The sequence below is a fragment of the Zophobas morio genome, unplaced genomic scaffold (genome assembly GCF_036711695.1).
Source record: "Zophobas morio isolate AGI-343-1 ecotype UQ-CSIRO unplaced genomic scaffold, CSIRO_AGI_Zmor_V1 ptg000044l, whole genome shotgun sequence".
In the NCBI taxonomy this organism is placed as follows: domain Eukaryota; kingdom Metazoa; phylum Arthropoda; class Insecta; order Coleoptera; family Tenebrionidae; genus Zophobas; species Zophobas morio.
The window spans coordinates 3,951,464-3,971,276 of record NW_026972149.1 but is presented as its reverse complement, the minus strand read 5'-3'; the positions used below and the strand labels follow the sequence as shown (position 1 = coordinate 3,971,276).

Here is a 19,813-nt window from a genome sequence, read left to right as displayed (position 1 = left end):
GCGCGCATCACTCAGCCGTTTTTACACCACTAAACACTCAACTTTTGACACTAGTCACTACAGCACCGAGGCAAGTTTAACAAAAATGGCCGTTCAATAAAACACAGTTTTATTAGCATTTCTATATATAAACCACTGATTGTATTTATTTTGTATGATACAGTCGCTATTTAGTGCAAATTTTAATCAATAATCGCTGTATTCAGTACTCTGTGATATCCCATGCAAAGTCTTTAAAACACGACGTATAACCAACTGAGACTCACACAATTGTTACAAATTTGTATTGAAAAAAATACAAAAGAATTAGAATGACTGCAATGAACTTAAATAAACTTCTCACACAATACCAAAAAAATATTCACCAAGTCAAGCATGAACTATTGTTATTGCAAAAAATCAATATGAATACGTAAATTAATTAACATAATTCGACTACACAAAAAATAAAAAACTTAACAAGATCAATCATACATCTGACGGTGTTGAAAAAAAAAACAGAGTAATTAAAATTCACGATGAGTAAACTGTAATTATCCTGTTTCTTGCGTTAAGCCACTTACTTAAAAAAGAGGAGAAGGGTATGTTGTAAGCCTTTAGCACCAAGGGATAAGATCTTATTGGCAAACAGAACCTTATCCTTAACAATAATCACTAAAATGTTCCAAGTAAAAAATAGTGTATTAAAATAACTCGGCACATAAGACATTACCGAATATACAATTACATACCCTCGCGCAAGACCATCTTTATACACATTTATTGTATGGTCATGTTTCTCGTATTTACAGCTAATATTAAGGAACACCAGTATTAAAAAGTAAGGCTACAAATTAACAAAACTACTAAAATAAAAAAATTTTGAAGTACTTTTTAAGAACCCTGGTGTATATCGCAAAATGTCAGTCATTTAAAAACAATAATTTACAAACGACGAGAACTAACCAAGAGTTTAAAAACTAAACGCTTGATTACTTTAAACAAGCAGTAAACTGCAAATCTCATGAAACTGATGACACCCTGTTTACGCGTTGTTTTACACAGACAGCATGTCATCAGTTTACATAAATCTTATTAGATGTAATCTAAATTATACCAGTTAATGGTACATCATAAATACTACAAATGAATATATAAAAAAAATCCAAGTGAGCAGCCAAATACATCATATAAAAAGTTAACAATGCAGTAGAACACTGACTAGTAAACCATCACCCTCTTGGGCTCACAGTTGACACTGAAATATATGAATCAAAAACCACCTAAAGAATTCTAGAAACCAGTTTGACATTTTTTCAGGGTATTGAACGTTTTGTACCAATATAACAAAGTATTTGAAAAGTTTTAAATGTACAGTGTTTGCAACAGCAAAAACTATACACGCCAATTGTAAACTAAAAACAATTGACTTGACTGCGAACGATTAACCCAACGAAGGAAAATCACGTTCGTCATCGACTTTAGGTGCTCGACGGTTCTCTGGTCTTTCATCAGCCTGCAAACAAACGTACAATTAATAAAACCCGATTTTCTTTTTTTTTTTTTCGAGTCATACCGGTTCCTCACGATAACGTCTCTCTGGTCTTTCGATGCCCGGACCACCACCACCGTTTCCTCCTGCGCCGCGTTGATTCGTACGATTCCCTCCTCTTATACCAGACCTTTGACCTCTTCCACGCCCGCCACCGCGCCTGTTGTCATTAAACTGAATGTCGATATCTAAAACATGTTTCTGCCGGCCGACGCGTTGAGGGTATTCAGTAGCGTCGTATTCCTCTTCCTCAGACTCCTGGTAGAATTCAGATTTTATGTTCTTTTTTTCCAATTACGTACAACAAAAAGCATTCTAATTTTTTTATCGGTACTCGGCGGGAATGCGAGAGAGAACGGACGCACAGTTCGGATAAAACCACTGGCGTTTCACTCGCTGCAGTCAAATCGCGAAAAGACGCCAGTTCTCGTCTCGCCTGATGTAATTGATAAGTATACGTACGGTTTCATTTTCCTTTTTTCGTAATTCGTACATCTTCTTCCATTGGCTTGGGTCTTCTCCTTCTCCGGCCTTCCTAATGTTGTATTGCGGCTTCATGCGACCAGCGCGTTGAGCCTTCCATTCGTCCAGAGTAAGTTCCTTGGGTTCTTCTTCGACGGGAGTTTCATTATTTTCGACTTCCTCTCTAACGAAAAAAAAAAAAAAAAAAAAAATTAGTTCAGTTTTTTGAAAAAACAAAATCGGACACTTACTTCGTTTCCACTGTAATATTCGTTTCAGGTCTGTCGTTTTCGTTCCAACTCTGTTCCGCGTCGTTAGTCTTATCAGCTTCCCTTTAATTAATCATTGTATTACAAAATCGCGTGGAAATGTAAACTTACTCGATAACGTCTTTGTGAGAACCCCAATTATGAGCGCCAGCTCCGTCACGTTTGTCGATGGGTTTAACTCCTCTGTAACCATGGCTGCTTAGTAATGTAGTCAATAATAAACATAATATATCAAATTACGTAAAAACACGACTGTCTTATATTCCGACAGAAAAATACTTACGTCTTGTCTGATCCGCTCTGCCTGTCGAACTCCCTTTTACCTCGCCTGTCATCAAAAGGGCGTCTAGGACCTCGAGGTCCAGCCGGTTTATTCCCTAACGCTCGCCCTCCACGTTCGCCACGGTCACGATTACGATTTTCGAAATTCTCGCCAATATTCTCCCTTCGAGGTCTTTCCTCTCTATCCCTGTGTACACACACACATACAAGTTTAGAGAACAGATGACCTTCATGTAATTGAGATGTCAATTGTTTAAACAAACTATATGAAAGTTAAGTAGCAATTTTATCAAAGCGGTGAATAATTATCATATAAATGCAATTTTACTCTTATTTACGCGCATCGTTTTAGATAACAAAACAACTTTACGGATTTTGATAAGTTAAAACACGGAACACGAATATGTAATATATTTGTACATTTGTAATAAACTGGCAGAATTATGCATTACTCTGCTATGCGTGGAGTTTGAGATAAGGCAACAAAGTCGTGATCAATAAACGGCTCGCTGCGCTCGCCGGAATATATTACGCAAATTATTTTATATTAAACGTTCTTTAATGCAACACCTAACCCGGGTATACGTTACGTTACTTACGAATAAAAGCGTGTGATTCTTTAAAATGGTGCTCTAGTTGGCCATGACGCGTCGACTGTCAAAAAAATTAATTTAGATATAGTATCGCGTTCGTAAATTCGGGGGAGCTGCATTAGATAAGCGGATTATGAAATAATCAATATATACATTTTTTAACAATAATCTGCACGTGCGGTCATACTAGATACAATAACCCGCAGTTTTGGGGGTTATTGAATCGGGAAACGCGCATTTCCGTTTTCTCCGAGTCGCGACACGCCAAGAAAATTGGCTATTTGTCAAAACGAGCGTCCCGGGGATGTAAAACTGCAGCGATGTGGTCTAACGCATTGCTTCAAGGTCATGGATTTAGCAGTGTACCCTGACGCGAAGCCGCCAATCACGGCTCCAATTATTCAATTTACACTGTTATTACCAAATGTGCAAGATTTGTGCGACCTTGACCCGGTTAAAGCCGTTCAAATTTCGTACAAACACGTTGGGATTCATGAACAAAAAAGGATTCGATGTCGGCGGGTTGGAATGAAGAGTTTGAGGAAGAAAGGAGGGTGAAAAAAGATTTAGTTCGCGAGGACGGGATAATGGTTAGGGTAAAGCCGTTACATAAGGAGCATGCGATCGAGGATTTCGCGATAAAACAAAGCAAACTCACCGATTCTCCGTTGGTCCGTTGTAAGTCCTATCTTCCCGGTTTCTCCTGTTATTGCGTTCCTCGCGATTTTCGTTATTGAACTTGTTGTAGTTTCGTTCCGGTTTTCCATCAACGTTCGACCTTTGATGGTTGGGTTTGGCGTCTACAAAAGGTAAAATAAGCGGCAATGAGGCGGTTGCGAAAATGCGGTTTCAAATTAAGCATCACATGTGCACTGAAATGGCCGTCCAAGCTGCGGAACTCACCATCACGTTTGTTTTCTTGGACTTTATGAATGGTGTTTTCTTTGTTGGTTTTTTTTTGGACGTTCGCCGGTTTTCCCTTGGCCGGCTCCGTTTTCCCCTTATTCTCCTTCTCGGCGACTTTACTCTTCTTTTTCAGTTCCTTTTCTTGTTCTTTAAGGTTGAGCGTTTCTAGTGGATCAGATTCATCATCCAAAAATAGTGCGTACCTGTTGGCAACGCCGATTCCGTAAGAATTCTCCATCATGGAATTTACGGATTATTTCTTCGCAACGAAGGGATGTTGGAAGATTTGTTTATGGCTACTTAGCCCTATGTTTTCACGCACTCATTCAACGCAATATGGCCGGTCACACGAGGAATCACCCGCGCAACTGCTAACCAAACTTTATGTGCGCATGACACACAATTATTTCACAAACGCCACCAATCGCCGGGCAGCACCGGCGATGTCACAAAAACCCGCCATTTTTGAACACATCCTGTTTTAAATTACGTTATTATTAAAACTTACACGTGCGAGACAACCGGCCGGCATTTAGATTTTTTTACTCAGAACCTTCTTTAAATTCTTAAAGTTACCGAAACTGTAAACAGCACTGCTGAAGAATACGAGACGACGAAACACGTAACGAACGAGATTATTTCTTCTAATGGCACTTTAATTATCTAAGGTCACTCTACGAGATAAACTCTTATTTTTCAAAATGTTTAAAAAAGACATGAAATAAGATAATTCCGCTTTCCAGTTTCCGATAAACAGAATGAAATATGAGGGGAGGCGACTTTCAGACCCTAATCAGCAGTTCTCAACCTCATGGCCGTCCATATATTGGACACGATACCATTCACTAATCAAAAGTGGAAACAATAGCATAATTATTAGCTTCAAACTAAAATATAACTAAATTTTACTAAAACACGTGCATAATTGACCCTTTTCCTCTACGATCGTACAACTTCCATTAGTGACCTTCAGTGCGCACGCATCTCCAAAACCACGTTGAAAATAGTATCCGGTAACAAACCGTTTTCGAAGTTGGCAGAATGCAACCAGAAATGCGTTATCTGCCGCTCATTTTAACTTGCCACTGCAGAAATCTGACTTCGCCTTGCTTACAGTATAACAACTGTCCATCGAAATTCAAAATGTCCGCTTGCATTTGTCCAGATTGCGCCCTGCATTTAGCGTAAATACACGCTTTAATTTCACAACAAAATACCAATAATCATGTAACTCTAGCCCGGTTTTTCGATTTGTCGTCCACAAAACACTTGCTTTACCACTACTATTGTTTTTTAATTACAAACGCGTATATGATCTTTTTTGACAATGCACTGAGAAATTTCTCTCAAAATCAAAGTATTTTGGACGAAAGTATTAGAACACCGGTGGTTATATACATATATTATTTCTAAGTCGAAAAATTTACTACCACAAATTAGCCTATATTATTATTAACAAAAACCACAATAATCCTCCAAAGGGACTTCCAAACAATTATCTAAATGCCTTTAGAGTTATTAAACTTTGAAATAATATCATCAAGTACAGGTTTCCATTAATGTATGACGTCTAATAGGCCATGCGGTGTTTAAATATTTAAATATTTCAGTGTCCTCTTGTGATCTTTTATGTTTGTATATGATATTTAACATGTTTTTATGACGTATGTTTATGTGAGTGCCTGAAGGTTATAATAACCTGACAAGAATTGACTTGTTAGAATTTTAGGTTAAGCAGTGTACAATGATGTGCAGAAGTACCACCTGATTTGAAAAATCCATGACTTGCTAGACAACAAATATTAATGAAAATCCTGGCTTTCAACTATGAATAAATCAAAATTAAAAATCAATTAGAAATGTCTGTCTATTTTTTTAACATAAAGTGTTCGAAATTAGTGTTGATTTTTGCGATAATGGTGAAATCTTAATCAAAAACCGACGTATTGTAAATGTGTTAATCACCAACCTTATAAAAATGAAACGATTAAAATAACTATGCTTGAAATCTCACTTCATTATGTACGTTGTTGTTTCTTTTTAATAACCTTTTCTTTGATTATAGCTTTTATTTAACGTGGACGTGTTAGTATTGCTTTCGTTTTATTTCTAGTTTCTTTTACAAACATTGATATAACAAAATTTGTGTTATTTTCCATAATCATATTAATTTATAAAATAAACAAATCAATCAGTTTCGACAAATAACGTTCATCTTAGTGAGAAGATTTTAGTTCATGTGTACCAAACACGCCACGAAAAAATTTAGGGATGTTTTTTGGTAATTTTTCCACAACTGTTGGCACTAACGTACCGCGTGATCGACTCTAGGCCAATCCGACGTCGCTAAACGCCTCGATAAACGCGTGAGTGAAAATATTCCGTGAACTGGCCCCTCAATCTTCTTGATTGTGCTTGTAGACGTTTATTTTCGCCATTTATTTTAACGGGTGGATGTACTCACATTACAATAGTCGTTTAATTGTATCCAAAGTGACAGTTCAGTGTTTTCGTGGCGAATTTTGGCGAAACTGGGTCAGTTTTAGCCACGCCATCGATTTTCAGAAATATATTTTTAAAACGTGTGTCGAGACGCGTTGTTTTGGAGTTGCTGGTTTAGTTGTATAAACAAGCATCGATCCGGTGGTGCCCCCACGTGGCGAGCACCTGAACTTAAGCTCGTATCGTGCGACGCATTGATGGTTTTTCGTCTCCATCATAGGTATGTTGGTGGAAAAATCGGCAAAAAAACATCGAATCTGTGTAAAAATGTTGTAAAAGATTGAGGTAATAGTGTTCTCAGTGTTCTGAAAAGAGTGATCAAGTGTGCCGTCGTGATGCCTAAAAGAAGCCTTCAATAGTCCACAGGCCAGGCCTCGTCTACGTATTCCCAATTCCGAGTATTGCTGTTTTCAAGAATGGTGCATCATACAACTTAAGTATGTTGTATTTTTGACTTTTTACGTAGAAGTGTGATTTTTGAGGGATTTTTATTCGGGGTGTTGGGTACGAGTGGCGTAAAATGACATCGTGTTCACGTCGGGGTTGCTGTCAAATATGGACAATTCCTTGTGGACATATTATCGGCGCCTACTTAGATAGTCCTTAAAAGTCTGAAATCTATTTAGGTTTGAACATGCCTATAGGCAAAATCGAACGAATTCGAATCAATTATGCCAGTGTTTTCGTACTTTAATGTGATTACCAACAATAGCGGTTATTAAATTAGCAAGTGAAATGTAATCACACTATTAGCGCCTGTGCATCGAAGATCGGAAACCATTTAATCCTGTTTGATTTCGATAATTAGTACGTGCGTTATTCATCCGTCGTAAATTAATTGAATAAAAGGAACTGAGGTATTTTTATCACTCTTATCAATCGGTTGAAAGTTAATTTAAACCAGAATATACTATTCATATGATTCGTGGAAGACGATTGTAGCATCTCCATGCTCATTTGAAATTCTATGTCAATTAATTCGTAATTCCTGAAATAATGCATTATTTATTATCACTGTTATTGCTCATTTCACAACTTTCATTCTGTAATTGATAAATTAAATTTAAGATTTGACCTTTCGTTACGTCCACTGTTTATCGGAGTTTCTCTGAAAAACATTTACGTTGTCTGACGAGAAAGATCAACGATTACAAGAAAACTTTAAATCTGAACTTCAGTCTTCTGTTACATCGGTGCGGTTACACTAGTTATTAATTACGACAGTTTGACTAAACGAAAGTAAAACCACCACGGGTTTTACCAGAACTCAGTCTCACACAAGACCATTTGTACAAGGAATTAGAATCCGAATGTTTCTTAATTACTAACTCGATTCTGAAAAATGCCTAAAACAAACACTCGGTATAATCTTGCCACCTGGCAACCGTAAATTACTTTATTCTTCTGAACAAACACCACCAGTTCATATCAAATACACCAACCATAAAAATTTCGTCTGACAATTATAAACGTGTCATATTAAAAAAAAAAAAAAACCTAAATTCGCATCATGATTAAATCCGTATTTTTGCGTATTTTTATCACGTTCTGGTTCACTGAAGAGGTGATTTGGAAAAGTCAAGGTTTTATCTTCTTATCGGTTAAATTTTGGAGCTGGATTGCTTTGTATACAAAAATGGTGTACAAACGTGACGTACAAAAATTAAAAAAAAAAAATGAATAATCACCACCAAGTTATATAAATAGAATTTTTATTAATTTGTAATAGATATGTTGTTAATTGTTTGATCAAATCATGGTACACTTGTTGTACATTTTTAAATCAAAGTAGAAAATTTGCGATAGTGACGTCATCGGTGTATGTTTTAAGTATTTTCGCGCGTATTTCAAAAAATAAATACTATTTTAATGCTTAATGGGGCATTTATTTGTTAAAAAAAGCTCATGACGTTACAGCTTTGAAAGCGGATTCAACTTGTACACTAACGAAGCCAATATCGACCGTCTCCCAAAGAGTATACAACGTGGGCAGATAGAAAACCTCTCGGCTTTCTTTTCTACGTTTTACACAGAAGAGTAATTTTCGTCGCTTTATCGACGCAGTTACATGTGGAATTTTCAAAGTAATATTGTTGTTTTAATGCCGCAGAAAAACACCAACTTTATCGACGCAATATTGGAAAATTTGGCTACTGTTATCGAGTGTTTAAAAAACGAGTGTGGTGTTCTAGGACACGTAAAATAATGTTCCAAAAGCGGGAGCTGATCATTTCCAACTTCTAATCTTAATCAGAATTCGCGTAGCGTATTTATGTTTTTTATTTATGAAGCACTTCATAACATTATCGATAATTCGGCCTTATTGGGGCAGATAAAATCGTGCTCACAAAACAGGTATAATTACACTTTACTTGTAACTACTGCGATGTTTGAAATTCGCTACGAGCTCCTTCTATTTTTTCGTTGTAGTGTGCATTGTTTACACTAATTAAATTTTTGTTTCACCCCATTTTGTAATGTAAGAATACAGTGATGGCGCGCCCGCCTACATTTAGTAATTAATTAATTAGTTCTCGGCTATTTGGACGAGGCGGAATCGATTGTTTAATGGTCGAATTCTTTCGACGCAGAGCAGATAATCCCCGAAACACTGGACCGATTGTTGTCAAATTTTATATGAATGTTAGAAATATCGTTCAAAATTTTTATGATCATCCCCGCCAAAAATATGATGACGTGACCTCAAAAATTTACACTTTAATTTAATAATTATACCATTATCGACTATCTGAAACACACAATAGAGTGTTTGCTTACACATACATTTTTTTCTTATGGCATTTCGTCGATTTTAAAACCCGGTTTTATCGGTTGCTGAAAATCAGTTCTTAAACGTTATAGGAAAAGATAATATAGTATCTATTTATACAATAGGAATCGATTATAAAACATCAATGTGGTGCTATTTATAGTGGTAGAAATCAATTAAGTCTCAACTGTCTTAATTAAGCGTTTTAAACATTTTAATAGTGTTAAGTAAGAATTTGCCTCTTCAGACAATTTAACAAGAGAAACGTTTTCCATTTTGTGGCAAGATTTTCAAACTTACAAGTTATGATTGACATTTAGTCAAGTAGTTCGTCCATCATTACAACGAGGCGGCAAAATTCACGAAATTTCAACGCCAACTTGATGCGCGTTCTCGTAATTTAATGTTGATTACGTGATACAACGTTGGTTTTCATATTGATAAATTTATCTTTTTATTTATCTGTAATACAACTGATAAAATTAAAAAATTGTTGTGGCCATTTATTGAATCAGAATCACAAATTTCTATGAAATTTTAAAAATCAGTGTTACTTATATTACTCTTAAATCATTTTGACTGACTTTCTCTGCATAATTAACACATTCCGTCGTTAAAATTTTACATGTTGTCAAACGGTTCGCGGGAATCGTAAATGACATTTGAACATCTTATCGAGGAAATATAGTTGGTGACGTTATTTCATCGAACTGTAGATTTGACCATTCATGCCTCTGTTGCTCCATTCAAGATAAAATTAGCATTCAAAAACGCTCCCCAGCGGTGGAAGTTTTTAGAGTGTCTTGATTTCCATGTAAAAATTTTAACAATACTTCATCGAATTATTAAGATAATTATATCGTACGTTCCTTGCACTATTGTCTGTCGTTATAATAGCGTCGTGTAGACTGGTTAATGCATACCGTGGAAAGCAACTCTTATTGTAATATCTAGAGAAGTTATAAAAATTGTTGGTGTAAGTTTTTCTTGACTTTGTTATAAGTGTGGCGTCCGTGGTATAGGGTGTTTATCAGTTTTATTTTTCGTTGCTTCTATTCAGAAATGTTTTTGTTAAATTTGTGGAAATTAGCAAAATAAATTTCCCATGGACGACTGTTGTACAATTATTTTGATAAGTATATTATAATATTGATGTAATTAAGAAAGTTGGTGATTAATTGATTTCTACTAATTATAAATAGTACGACTTTGACGTCTTGTAATCGATTTCGTTTGTATAAATAGATACTGTGTTATCTTTCCTATAACGTTTAAGAACTGATTTTCAGAAATCGATAAACCGGATTTTAAATGCATGAAAAGCCAGTAAGAAGATAATGTATATATAAGCAAGCTATTGTGTGTTTCATATTGATAAAAGTATAATAACTAAATAAAAAGTTGTGTTATTGCGAAGTGAGTAATCGAATTTCACAACTGATTTTATCAGTCATAAATTTGGGTTTTGCGGATTTTTATTTTCACAGATTGCTTTCAAGCGAAGTTATTGACTACATGCTTGCTTGCATAAATAAAACGAAATTTTATTTGATGGCACAAATAATATACAAATTTTGATGCATACAGTGTCACTCTAATAACAACAATATTGTCTGCTTAGAATAAAAAAATGATACGGTGTTTTCAAGGTTATCAATTAGTAACTCATGAATTTTCATAGCCAGTGTGTGTAAGTGATTAAAACTTATTAAATACTTTCATTAATAATTTTTTAAAACGATGGTATCGCAGTTCTGGTAAATTGATAAATTTTGGTTGTTTTAAGTAACTAAGGGAAATCATCAATTATTAAATTTGTTATTGTTGTAATTTGTGGCCGTCCGATTTTAATTTAGGATTTCTTTTAGGTAATTTCACGAATACAGAAAATGGGTTTAAAGAGATACTATGGGTTTTGTTACATAAAGATACTACTTTTGGTTTTTGTTGAAGTTGTTTTGCCTGAGAACGTATGTTCGCCAGGGTTAGGCATGCCGGGGTGTAAGTTACAATTCGCGTGAATTTTCGATGTTTTAATTTAATTTGTAGATACCATCCCCCGAGGAGACATAGCAATCGAATTTGGTAGCCCATTAGACATAACATGTGTTATAGTTAACACCAGTTCTCAAAATGCTAGTCTATCTTTCACTAGAAATAGTAAACCGATTCCAGGCGAAATGGTGAGTTAGGGAGTTATTTTTTGTTTTTGCTGACGATAGTGTTCCAGATTGACGTTATCAATGGAACGACCATAAAATTACACGTTGACAACCCGCCACTGGTGTCTGGTGACCAATACACGTGTGTATTAGATAAACAAACGAGCGTTTGTATGAACCGCGTTTCTGTAGGAAGTACGTGTTTTTGACACCCAATCCGTCAAAACTAATTTATTTGTTTCAGTCAAACCACAAAAAGTTACAGATTTTAGTTGCATATCGTATAATTATGATAACTTGACATGCTCGTGGACAACCCCGAACAACTATGTCCGTACTGATTACAATTTAACGTTTACTTTAGGAGAAGGTAGAGCAGCGAGGTAAACTATTAAAATCACCGTTCTTAAGTTTTTATTAAATAATTATTTTTCTTAGATATGTATACTTATGTCCAGCTATAGTTTCCGTCGATAACCGCAGCAGTTGCTTCTGGAATATTTCAACAACCCCTCACTACAGACTAGTGCACGAGAACTTCAATTTCACCCTCACAATGAATAACACTTTTGGAACTAACCAAATCAACGAACATTTCAACCATTTCGCTCACGGTTTGTATAAATTGGGTAATTTAGTCCATCCATTAATGCAAGGATTGTAGTTTTATCGGGTCCACCTGAAAAGCTAAAAGCTGAAAGTGCGACCGCCTCGTCTATACTCTTGTCTTGGGTGGTACCCTTATCCATGCAAACCTTCCCACCGGGTGTCCACCATCGAATTTTATACCAATGTGAATATGACGAGAAAAAATGGAAATATGGCGATATTCTCCTTAAACAGCCACACAAAAAAGTGACTTACAACCTAACGGGCCTCCCCTACGCCCACGCCCTATGCGACATCAGAGTCTCCTTACGCTCGGCCAAAGCCCTACCCAGCGACGAATCCATGTGGTCCCGCAACGCCTCCATCACTTTCCGGACGAGCAGCAAAAGTAAATTTTAGTGACCCAAATCGCGCAAGTATTGAGGCTCTGTTTCAGTCCCCGACGAGCCGCCGCTGACTGACGTGGGTAGTTTCGAGGTGGTGGCCTTCGGCAACAAACTCCAAAACCGAGAAGCTTACATCTACTGGAAGCAGATCCGAGAGGAGCAGAAGAACGGGCCGGAGTTCAGGTACGAGATCAGCTGCGAAGAAGAGCCCGAGCTCAAGCCAAGCAACGTCACGAACACATACGCCAAGTTCAACGAGCTGTCGATCTCCAAAAGCTACACTTTCCACATATGGTCGAAAAACGTGGACGGATCGTCGTTGCGAAGATCGACGGTCCGTGTGCCGAAGCAAGCCGATCGTAAGACGCGACTTAAGTCGGTAGTGCGCGATATTAAAGCTTTGTTGCAGGGGTGAAAGAGCCAATACGTTTCACCAAGGTGGAATTCAGCGAAGGGAATTTTGAGCTGACGTGGGAACCACCGGAGTTGCTCCCGACTCAATATATCACAAATTACACGATCTTTTCGTGCACGAATGAGCGGGATAGACCGTATCAGTGCACGGTATGTGATTTTAGTTTCCAAAAATTCTAGTCAAGTCTTAACTTATTCGTTTGTTTCTAGGGGTTGCTTAATTGGACGGTCGTTTCCAGTTCGACCACGACCGTCAATATGAAAGTGGACAAAAGTAAAATTTTCCAATTCGCTATAGCAGCGAATACCCGTGAAAGCAGCAGCGGCATGCTATGGGCCGCTTGCACCATCATCCATAACAAAAACATGGGCAAACTCAAGAACGTTTGGATTAACCGAGTCGGACCTACGTTCATCGAGCTCGGTTGGAAGTTGGACTGTACCGACGGAATCGGGAGTGTGGAAGGTTACATTGTGTATTTCTGCCCGATTAAAAGCCCGCTTCACTCGGAATGCAAAGGTAGTGCATGGGTTCATACTTCGATTTTTCTACGATCGTCATTTTTAGCTCCACAAGCGAACACCACGTTTGGTGATACCACGATTTCTCGTGGTAACATCACAGGCTTAAATCCTTACACCACGTACATGTTGACCATTTCTGTGATAACTAAACACACCACATTTAGTCAGCAGAGCGATCCCTTGTATAATACGACGCTCGAAGCCGGTAAGATGGTTAAAGTGAGGTTAGGGCGTGTTACGATGTGATTGTTTTAGCACCAAGTCATCCACAAAATTTGACGGTTGTTAATGTTACTAATTCGACGATCACGGTGGGTTGGCAGCCGCCGGCGGCCCGGAATGGGGTGTTGAAGTTCTACGAACTTGAAATTGTGGGGAATAGTCGTCTGATCACCAACAGGAGCGAAAGTACTCAGACTAGTTTTACGGTAAGTTTTGGATGCGCGCGCAGGAAATTGTCTAAATTCTAGTACAAATTGAATGCTGTAACTGTTTTACTGCAACAAATTAATGTTTGTGTATTTTATAAAGAATCAATGTAACAATCTATAAACAGAGTTTATTTTGAAGTTGCTGGAATGAAATGTACATCAAGTTTTTTTTGGCACTTTGGCAATAAACAGTATATCTTTCTTTGATTTATTAACGTCTATTTCTATACTTCAGTATGCTAAAATTATACTGGTTTTAAGAAAGTTTTGTTCACGATTCTAGGTACTCTATAAGACTAAACACTGAATAGTTGGAACAGCAGATGTATCTTATAAATATAGTTTACGGATCCTAGTTAATATCGAGGTCGGCAAATTCTTTTTCCAAAATTTTTACAATTTTAGATATAATGATATCACTGTGTCCTAGTGTCAGCACATGGTAGGACCTTTTTACAGGAATATCCTACTACAAATTTCGTCGTGTTGATTTCAATTTAATTTTTAAAAATAGGTCAAAACTAACTACATATTAGTAGGAACTTATTTATGTTCAGTTTAAAAGTGGTTTAAAATCGTATGTTTTAAAACTAAAATTTTTAGATATTAGTGGCTCCCTGGCTAAGAATCCAGAGAATATTTTATAACATAAAAATTGGTCAAAAGTTGTATTCGCAAAATTTTCTGGGTAAATTCATTAATTTTTTTGAGTCATCGTGTATAAGCAAATCCAAAAGATAGGAATCCAGTGATAAATTACAAGTATAGACTGATCATATTTTGCGCATTTTAGATAGGATTTATTTTGAGATGACATAAATTTTTTGAGGTTGATAAACAGATCTATTTTGATTAAAAAGTTCCCATGCTTACAATAACTTCAGGACGTCTACAAGATTTCAAAAAATATTAATGCAATGATAAATCACAAGTGTAGATTCATCATATTTTGCACATTTAAGATAGGATTTATTGCAAAATTTTGAGGTGGCGTCATCAATTTTTAGGGGGATGAGCAAATGCATTTTGAACAAAAATTTACCAGGTTTATCGTAACTTTAAACCATTCCAAGATTTCAAAGCATTCGGTTTTCCAGTACCCTATTAAATGAATAAAATCAATTCACGCATTAATTTTTACTCCCCGATAAATTTTTGATCAAAATGTCCCCCCTAAAAAATTGATGACGTCACCTTAAAATATTGCTGAATACAGGGTGTTATTGAAAGGTGTGTACAACAAAATTGACAGTTCTTCGTAAAGTCGAAGAAGTCTGAAAAACTTATTTTGTGTTATAAGGGGAAAATTAACCCTTATCCAACCTTTTTAGACGCTACTGAAAGATAAATGGGTAAAATTAATTTATTTCAGTAAATCCTAGCAACTGTAACAATAAAACTTTTGTTAAGACTAAATGTTGCTATAGAAACGAGAAATATTTTTTTTATCAGAGCCGTACAACGAATTTGGACATAAATTTTGATCATTTTTATCTCTAAAAGGAAAACACTTTTATCTGAACTTTTTTTAACTTTTAGCACCCACACTTCGATACCAATTGCAGATTTTATTTTATACGTACCTGTCAATAACACGCTGTATATCCTATCTTAAGTGTGCAAAATATGATAAGTCTAAACTTGTGATTTATTTTTAATACAGGGTGTTACTGAAAGGTACGTACAACAAAATTGACAGTTATTCGTCAAGTCTAAGAAGTCTGAAAAACTTACTTTGTTTTATCAAAATTATAAGGGAAAAGTTAACCCTTATCCAACCTTTTTAGACGCTACTGAAGGATAAATAGGTAAAATTAATTTATTTTAGTAAACCCTAGCAACTGTAACAATAAAACTTTTGTCAAGACTAAATGTTGCTATAGAAACGAAAGATGATCTTTTTATCAGAGGCGTACAACGAATTTGGATATAAATTTTAATAATTTTTATCTCTAAAAGGAGAACACTTTTACCGGAACTCTTTTTTACTTTTAGCACACATACTTCGAGACCAATTGCCGATTTTATTTTATACGTACCTTTCAATAACACGCTGTATATAATTAATATTTTTTAAATCTGCTTATACAAGGTTTCTCAGAAAAAAAAAATATCCAATCAGATTTTGAAATTTAACAAGTTTTTACAAGTTTAATAGGGGCAAAATCAGTCTTATCTTAGCAAATGTTAGCCCCGCCCATCCGCCTCCTATCTTCTCAGAGGGTATGGCGTTTGCCAAAATCAGTCTTATCTGAGTAAGTGTTAGCCCCGCCCACCCGCCCCTATTTTCTCAGACAATATGTCATTTGCCAAAATCAGTCTTATCTTACCAAGTACTAGCCCCGCCCACCCGCCCTCCATTTTTTCAGAGGATATGTCATCTGCCAAAGTCAGTCTTATCTTAGCAAGTACTAGCCCCGCCCACCCGCCCCTATTTTCTGAGAGGGTTATGGCGTTTGCCAAAATCAGTCTTATCTGAGCAAGTGTTAAATCCTCCCACCCGCCCCTATTTTCTCAGAGGAAATGTCATTTGCCAAAATTAGACTCATCTTAGCAAGTACTAGCATGTACTACCCTCTGAGAAAATAAAGGGCTCTTACTCCAGGGAAATAAAATATCACTCATATTTTTCACTTTTGCAATTAACTTAGAAACTGCAAAACAGAAACTTCTAAAATCTTGCCAGTTTGAAGGTTAATCAAAAGTATTCCGGTTATCCTCTCTGAAAAAATTAATGTCATCTCAAAATTATATAAAATAACGCACTCCTGCACTTGTGGTTTATGAATCCGTGTTATGTGACAGACATCCAAGTTTTTGGAAAAATGTGAAAATCGAATAGCAACATTTTTCAGCTTAACTTTGAAATTGCAAAACCGAATATTTGGAATCTTGAATGTTTTAAGGTAATTTGAAACATTGTAAAAAGAAGAGGTTTAACTCCCTGAAGGTGGCGAAACGTCGAAACTTTTCTGAAATTTTACACGATCCAAGCCCGAAAAACGTCTATATCAATATTGTAAATCGTTAATCAAAATTTATCCGTTTATGACGTTAACTTACAAATTGGCCGAATGCAAATTTGAATGTTATAAAATTACAAACTTATGTGTGATTTATGAGTCCGTGTTGAGTTTCACACAGAAAAAAACAAAAAATCTAAATCCTTGTTAATCATTTTATTCATCGTAAAATTTTTATGCATTCTCGTATGAAACAATGGAACAGCTTGTAGACATAATTAAAATTGGTGTATGCGGTCGCAATGGCGAGTTTATAATTTTTCCGTTGTTTTTCATTTGTTGTAATTGTTGAATTATATGCAAATATATGAAGTAATGTATACAAACAAGCTGTATTAAACGAAACACGATATTTAACACCCCCTAAAAACTGAGTATCTTTTATTATTGAAAAATATTTATCACACTGGATAGTTTATTACTACCAATGAAACGTCATTGACATTATTTTTGACAAGTTTTCCACTTTCTTAATTCACTTTTAGCTCGTTATAGTTATTGCGTTTTTTCGTTTCATGTGTCACTTTTAACATATTTTTTTGTCTCCAGTTCGAAAATCTGACAAGCTATGAAGACTACACGATCTCACTTGCGGCATGCACAGTAATGTGTTCAGATAAAGTAATAACTAGAAATAAAACTGCAATGGGCCGTAAGTCTGAAATGATTAGTTTTGTTGGCCACTTCTAACGCAAAATTCCAGGTCCAAATAAAATTGCTAAACCGACAGTCGACCGTCGCAATGGCACTTCAATCACGATCGCTTGGAATAGACCTTCCCAACCAGGCGGAAACAGCACTTTCTACCTTGTGCGACTGCGCCCCAAAGACGACAACAAAGTTTTTGAATACAACACGACAGGTACGTGTTCACGCGAAAGTCGCATGAACAACCTGCGCTATTTACAATAATCTATTTCAGGACGCACATATGTTCTTCAGAATTGTGGCGACGGCGGCAAATACAACACGTTTTACGTTTCTGTGAAGGCCATTAATAAGATTAAGGGAACGGACGTCGACGGTCCGTGGAGTGATGAGTTAGAGAATTATTGCTACAGACCGATCAACTACGTTATGTATTTATTACTAGTACTCGCTATAGCGGGTTTGATTAGTGTAGGTTTTCTTTTCACGAGGTACTAATTCGATTTTGTGATTTTTTCGTGTTTGACGGTTATTCGTTCCAGATTATATCATCGCTGTAAGATAATGCAGGATGTGGAGGTGAAACTTCCTCCAGGGTTAGCTCCCGTTGTTGCCGATCATACTCTTGTTCCTTGGAGTACTGAGAAACACCAAGAAAGTCGTACTCCGCACTCGCCTCCTGATGAGGAATTGCTTCTAGTGAAAATGAGTGAAGGTAGAAACTTCAGTGGTGATTCCAGTGGTTGCAGTTCAGGACACGAAAGTGTGACTTCTTCGCTGGAATCGGGTACTCACATATCTAGTAGTGCCGATTCGGGTACTGAGCAGCCCGGGAATTACTGCGCTTTGGGTGTAAATCCGAAGGTAGTAGATTCGTCGTATATACCGGTCACTGTTGACGCAAAAGAACCGTATAAGAGATGCGACGATTTAAGCGATTCGTCGCCTTATGTAATGACAGGTGAAGCAGTTAAAACAATAAATCCAGGATATATACCTTTTAATCAGACTGAACCGATCGAGAAAAATTCAGGTTACGTGGTCGCAGGAATTAAGAACGTTAATGGGTATATACCCTTCAACCAGACTGACACTGTTAGCAGAAACACGGGATATGTAGTTGCTGGTATTAAAAATTGTAAACTAGATTAGAGACTTTACTTGCGTTGATCATATCACTCATACTGGGACAAATTAAGACGTTCTGTTGATTCTCCAGCATTTCACTCTAATTAAGTAATCATGTAATGGTGTATGTGTGTTTGTTGCGTTGTGTCTTTTTAATAAGAAACTCAAATTATTTTTTTTATTTTCTTTGGATTTTTTATACCGTGTTATGTACATACTACTTTTAATTTTAATTAAGCATAATTGTATATATTTTTACATATACTTGTTATAGTTTTAATCAGATCATAAAAAGGGCAAAATGACTTGTGACTGGTCTAAATGTTGTGCCTTAATTTATTGACTGAACACTGAATGTCTGTGGTTATCGCTACTGATACGTAGAGAACTTGCCAGATTTTAAATTTAAACAGGTGCTTTATCGTTGCAATGCCAATTTAGTGATAATGTTCTTGCACTGACAATTGGTTCGTAATTTGGCTTTATACTTAAATGTGTTTTATTATGTTGTGTTTTCTTCACAGTACGTTAGTCAATTTAAATTCCCAAAAATTACCCACCGAGTGAAGAAAACAACGATTATCTTATACTTGTTTTAAGTTTTTAATGCCATGTAAATTACCAAATCGTTATCAGATGGAAATTACTTTATTTTACGTACTAACATTGATCGCTTGAGTGACAAAATCGAGATCGTTGCTCTCATTCATTTTGTCCGTAACTGCACGGATCGATTTTCTTTTTTACGTTTTATTATTTAATAAACACTTATACAAAAGCCAACATACATGATTATTTTAATTTATTATATGGCAGCATTTTTGTGTTCCTATGCTTAAAGAGTTAACATTTATAACATGTGGCCTCCCCTTGCCATTTAGATTTGGAATTGGTTCATGTCTCCCAGTATAACATGTACCTGAACTCGTTCTCCGTTTCAATTTGTTGAACTAATTTTATGAGATTTTAGTTAGGTGCAGATTACTCAAAATTTGTTCTTCAGCAGTAAATTATTGTAATTTTTCTCTGATGAAGATTTGTATGATTTTTAAGTAAATGTTTAAATTGTGTCATGAGTGTAAATTCGAAAATTGTACCTTTATTATTATTCATATTATCGTCATTGTTCCTTTTCCATTATTACATTTAATCAAATATATATTTATGAAATA

The 19,813-nt window shown here is 36.0% G+C and overlaps 2 protein-coding genes across 6 annotated transcripts; one reads left to right on the top strand and one right to left on the bottom strand.

Moving 5' to 3' along the window:
- Positions 1-92: 92 nt before the first annotated feature.
- Positions 93-4,629, bottom strand: LOC135141328 (SERPINE1 mRNA-binding protein 1). Of its 4 annotated transcripts, none has more exons than XM_064072326.1 (8): positions 4,041-4,629; positions 3,796-3,937; positions 2,546-2,731; positions 2,374-2,457; positions 2,245-2,325; positions 1,994-2,177; positions 1,556-1,813; positions 93-1,495 (listed from the first exon to the last, which is right to left on the bottom strand). In XM_064072326.1, exons 1-8 carry the CDS (start codon positions 4,282-4,284, stop codon positions 1,424-1,426), a joined length of 1,251 nt encoding a protein of 416 aa, XP_063928396.1. In that variant the 5' UTR covers positions 4,285-4,629; the 3' UTR covers positions 93-1,423. The 4 variants fall into 4 exon arrangements, with proteins under 4 accessions (XP_063928396.1, XP_063928398.1, XP_063928397.1 ...); XM_064072328.1 differs by having other exon boundaries at positions 1,556-1,789; positions 4,041-4,504; XM_064072327.1 differs by having other exon boundaries at positions 2,374-2,445; positions 4,041-4,492.
- Positions 4,630-6,705: 2,076 nt separating this feature from the next.
- Positions 6,706-19,813, top strand: LOC135141246 (cytokine receptor-like). 2 transcript variants are annotated; one of them, XM_064072163.1, is made up of 16 exons: positions 6,707-6,982; positions 11,184-11,316; positions 11,365-11,498; positions 11,546-11,672; positions 11,722-11,860; positions 11,916-12,091; positions 12,142-12,474; positions 12,523-12,831; positions 12,882-13,036; positions 13,097-13,406; positions 13,455-13,616; positions 13,667-13,839; positions 17,415-17,517; positions 17,569-17,727; positions 17,788-18,004; positions 18,056-19,813. In XM_064072163.1, exons 2-16 carry the CDS (start codon positions 11,205-11,207, stop codon positions 18,663-18,665), a joined length of 3,219 nt encoding a protein of 1,072 aa, XP_063928233.1. In that variant the 5' UTR covers positions 6,707-6,982; positions 11,184-11,204; the 3' UTR covers positions 18,666-19,813. The 2 variants fall into 2 exon arrangements, with proteins under 2 accessions (XP_063928232.1, XP_063928233.1); XM_064072162.1 differs by having other exon boundaries at positions 6,706-6,982; positions 13,097-13,616.

Coding starts and splice junctions, on each gene's coding strand:
- LOC135141328 (XM_064072326.1), bottom strand. CDS start 4,284: ATGATGGAGAATTCTTACGGAATCGGCGTTGCCAACAGGTACGCACTA. Junction 3,938..4,040: donor CCAAGAAAACAAACGTGATG/GTGAGTTCCGCA, acceptor TACCTTTTGTAG/ACGCCAAACCCAACCATCAA. Junction 2,178..2,244: donor AATATTACAGTGGAAACGAA/GTAAGTGTCCGA, acceptor TTTTTTCGTTAG/AGAGGAAGTCGAAAATAATG.
- LOC135141246 (XM_064072162.1), top strand. CDS start 11,205: ATGGGTTTAAAGAGATACTATGGGTTTTGTTACATAAAGATACTACTT. Junction 11,317..11,364: donor AGGGTTAGGCATGCCGGGGT/GTAAGTTACAAT, acceptor TTTAATTTGTAG/ATACCATCCCCCGAGGAGAC. Junction 17,728..17,787: donor TTTTGAATACAACACGACAG/GTACGTGTTCAC, acceptor AATCTATTTCAG/GACGCACATATGTTCTTCAG.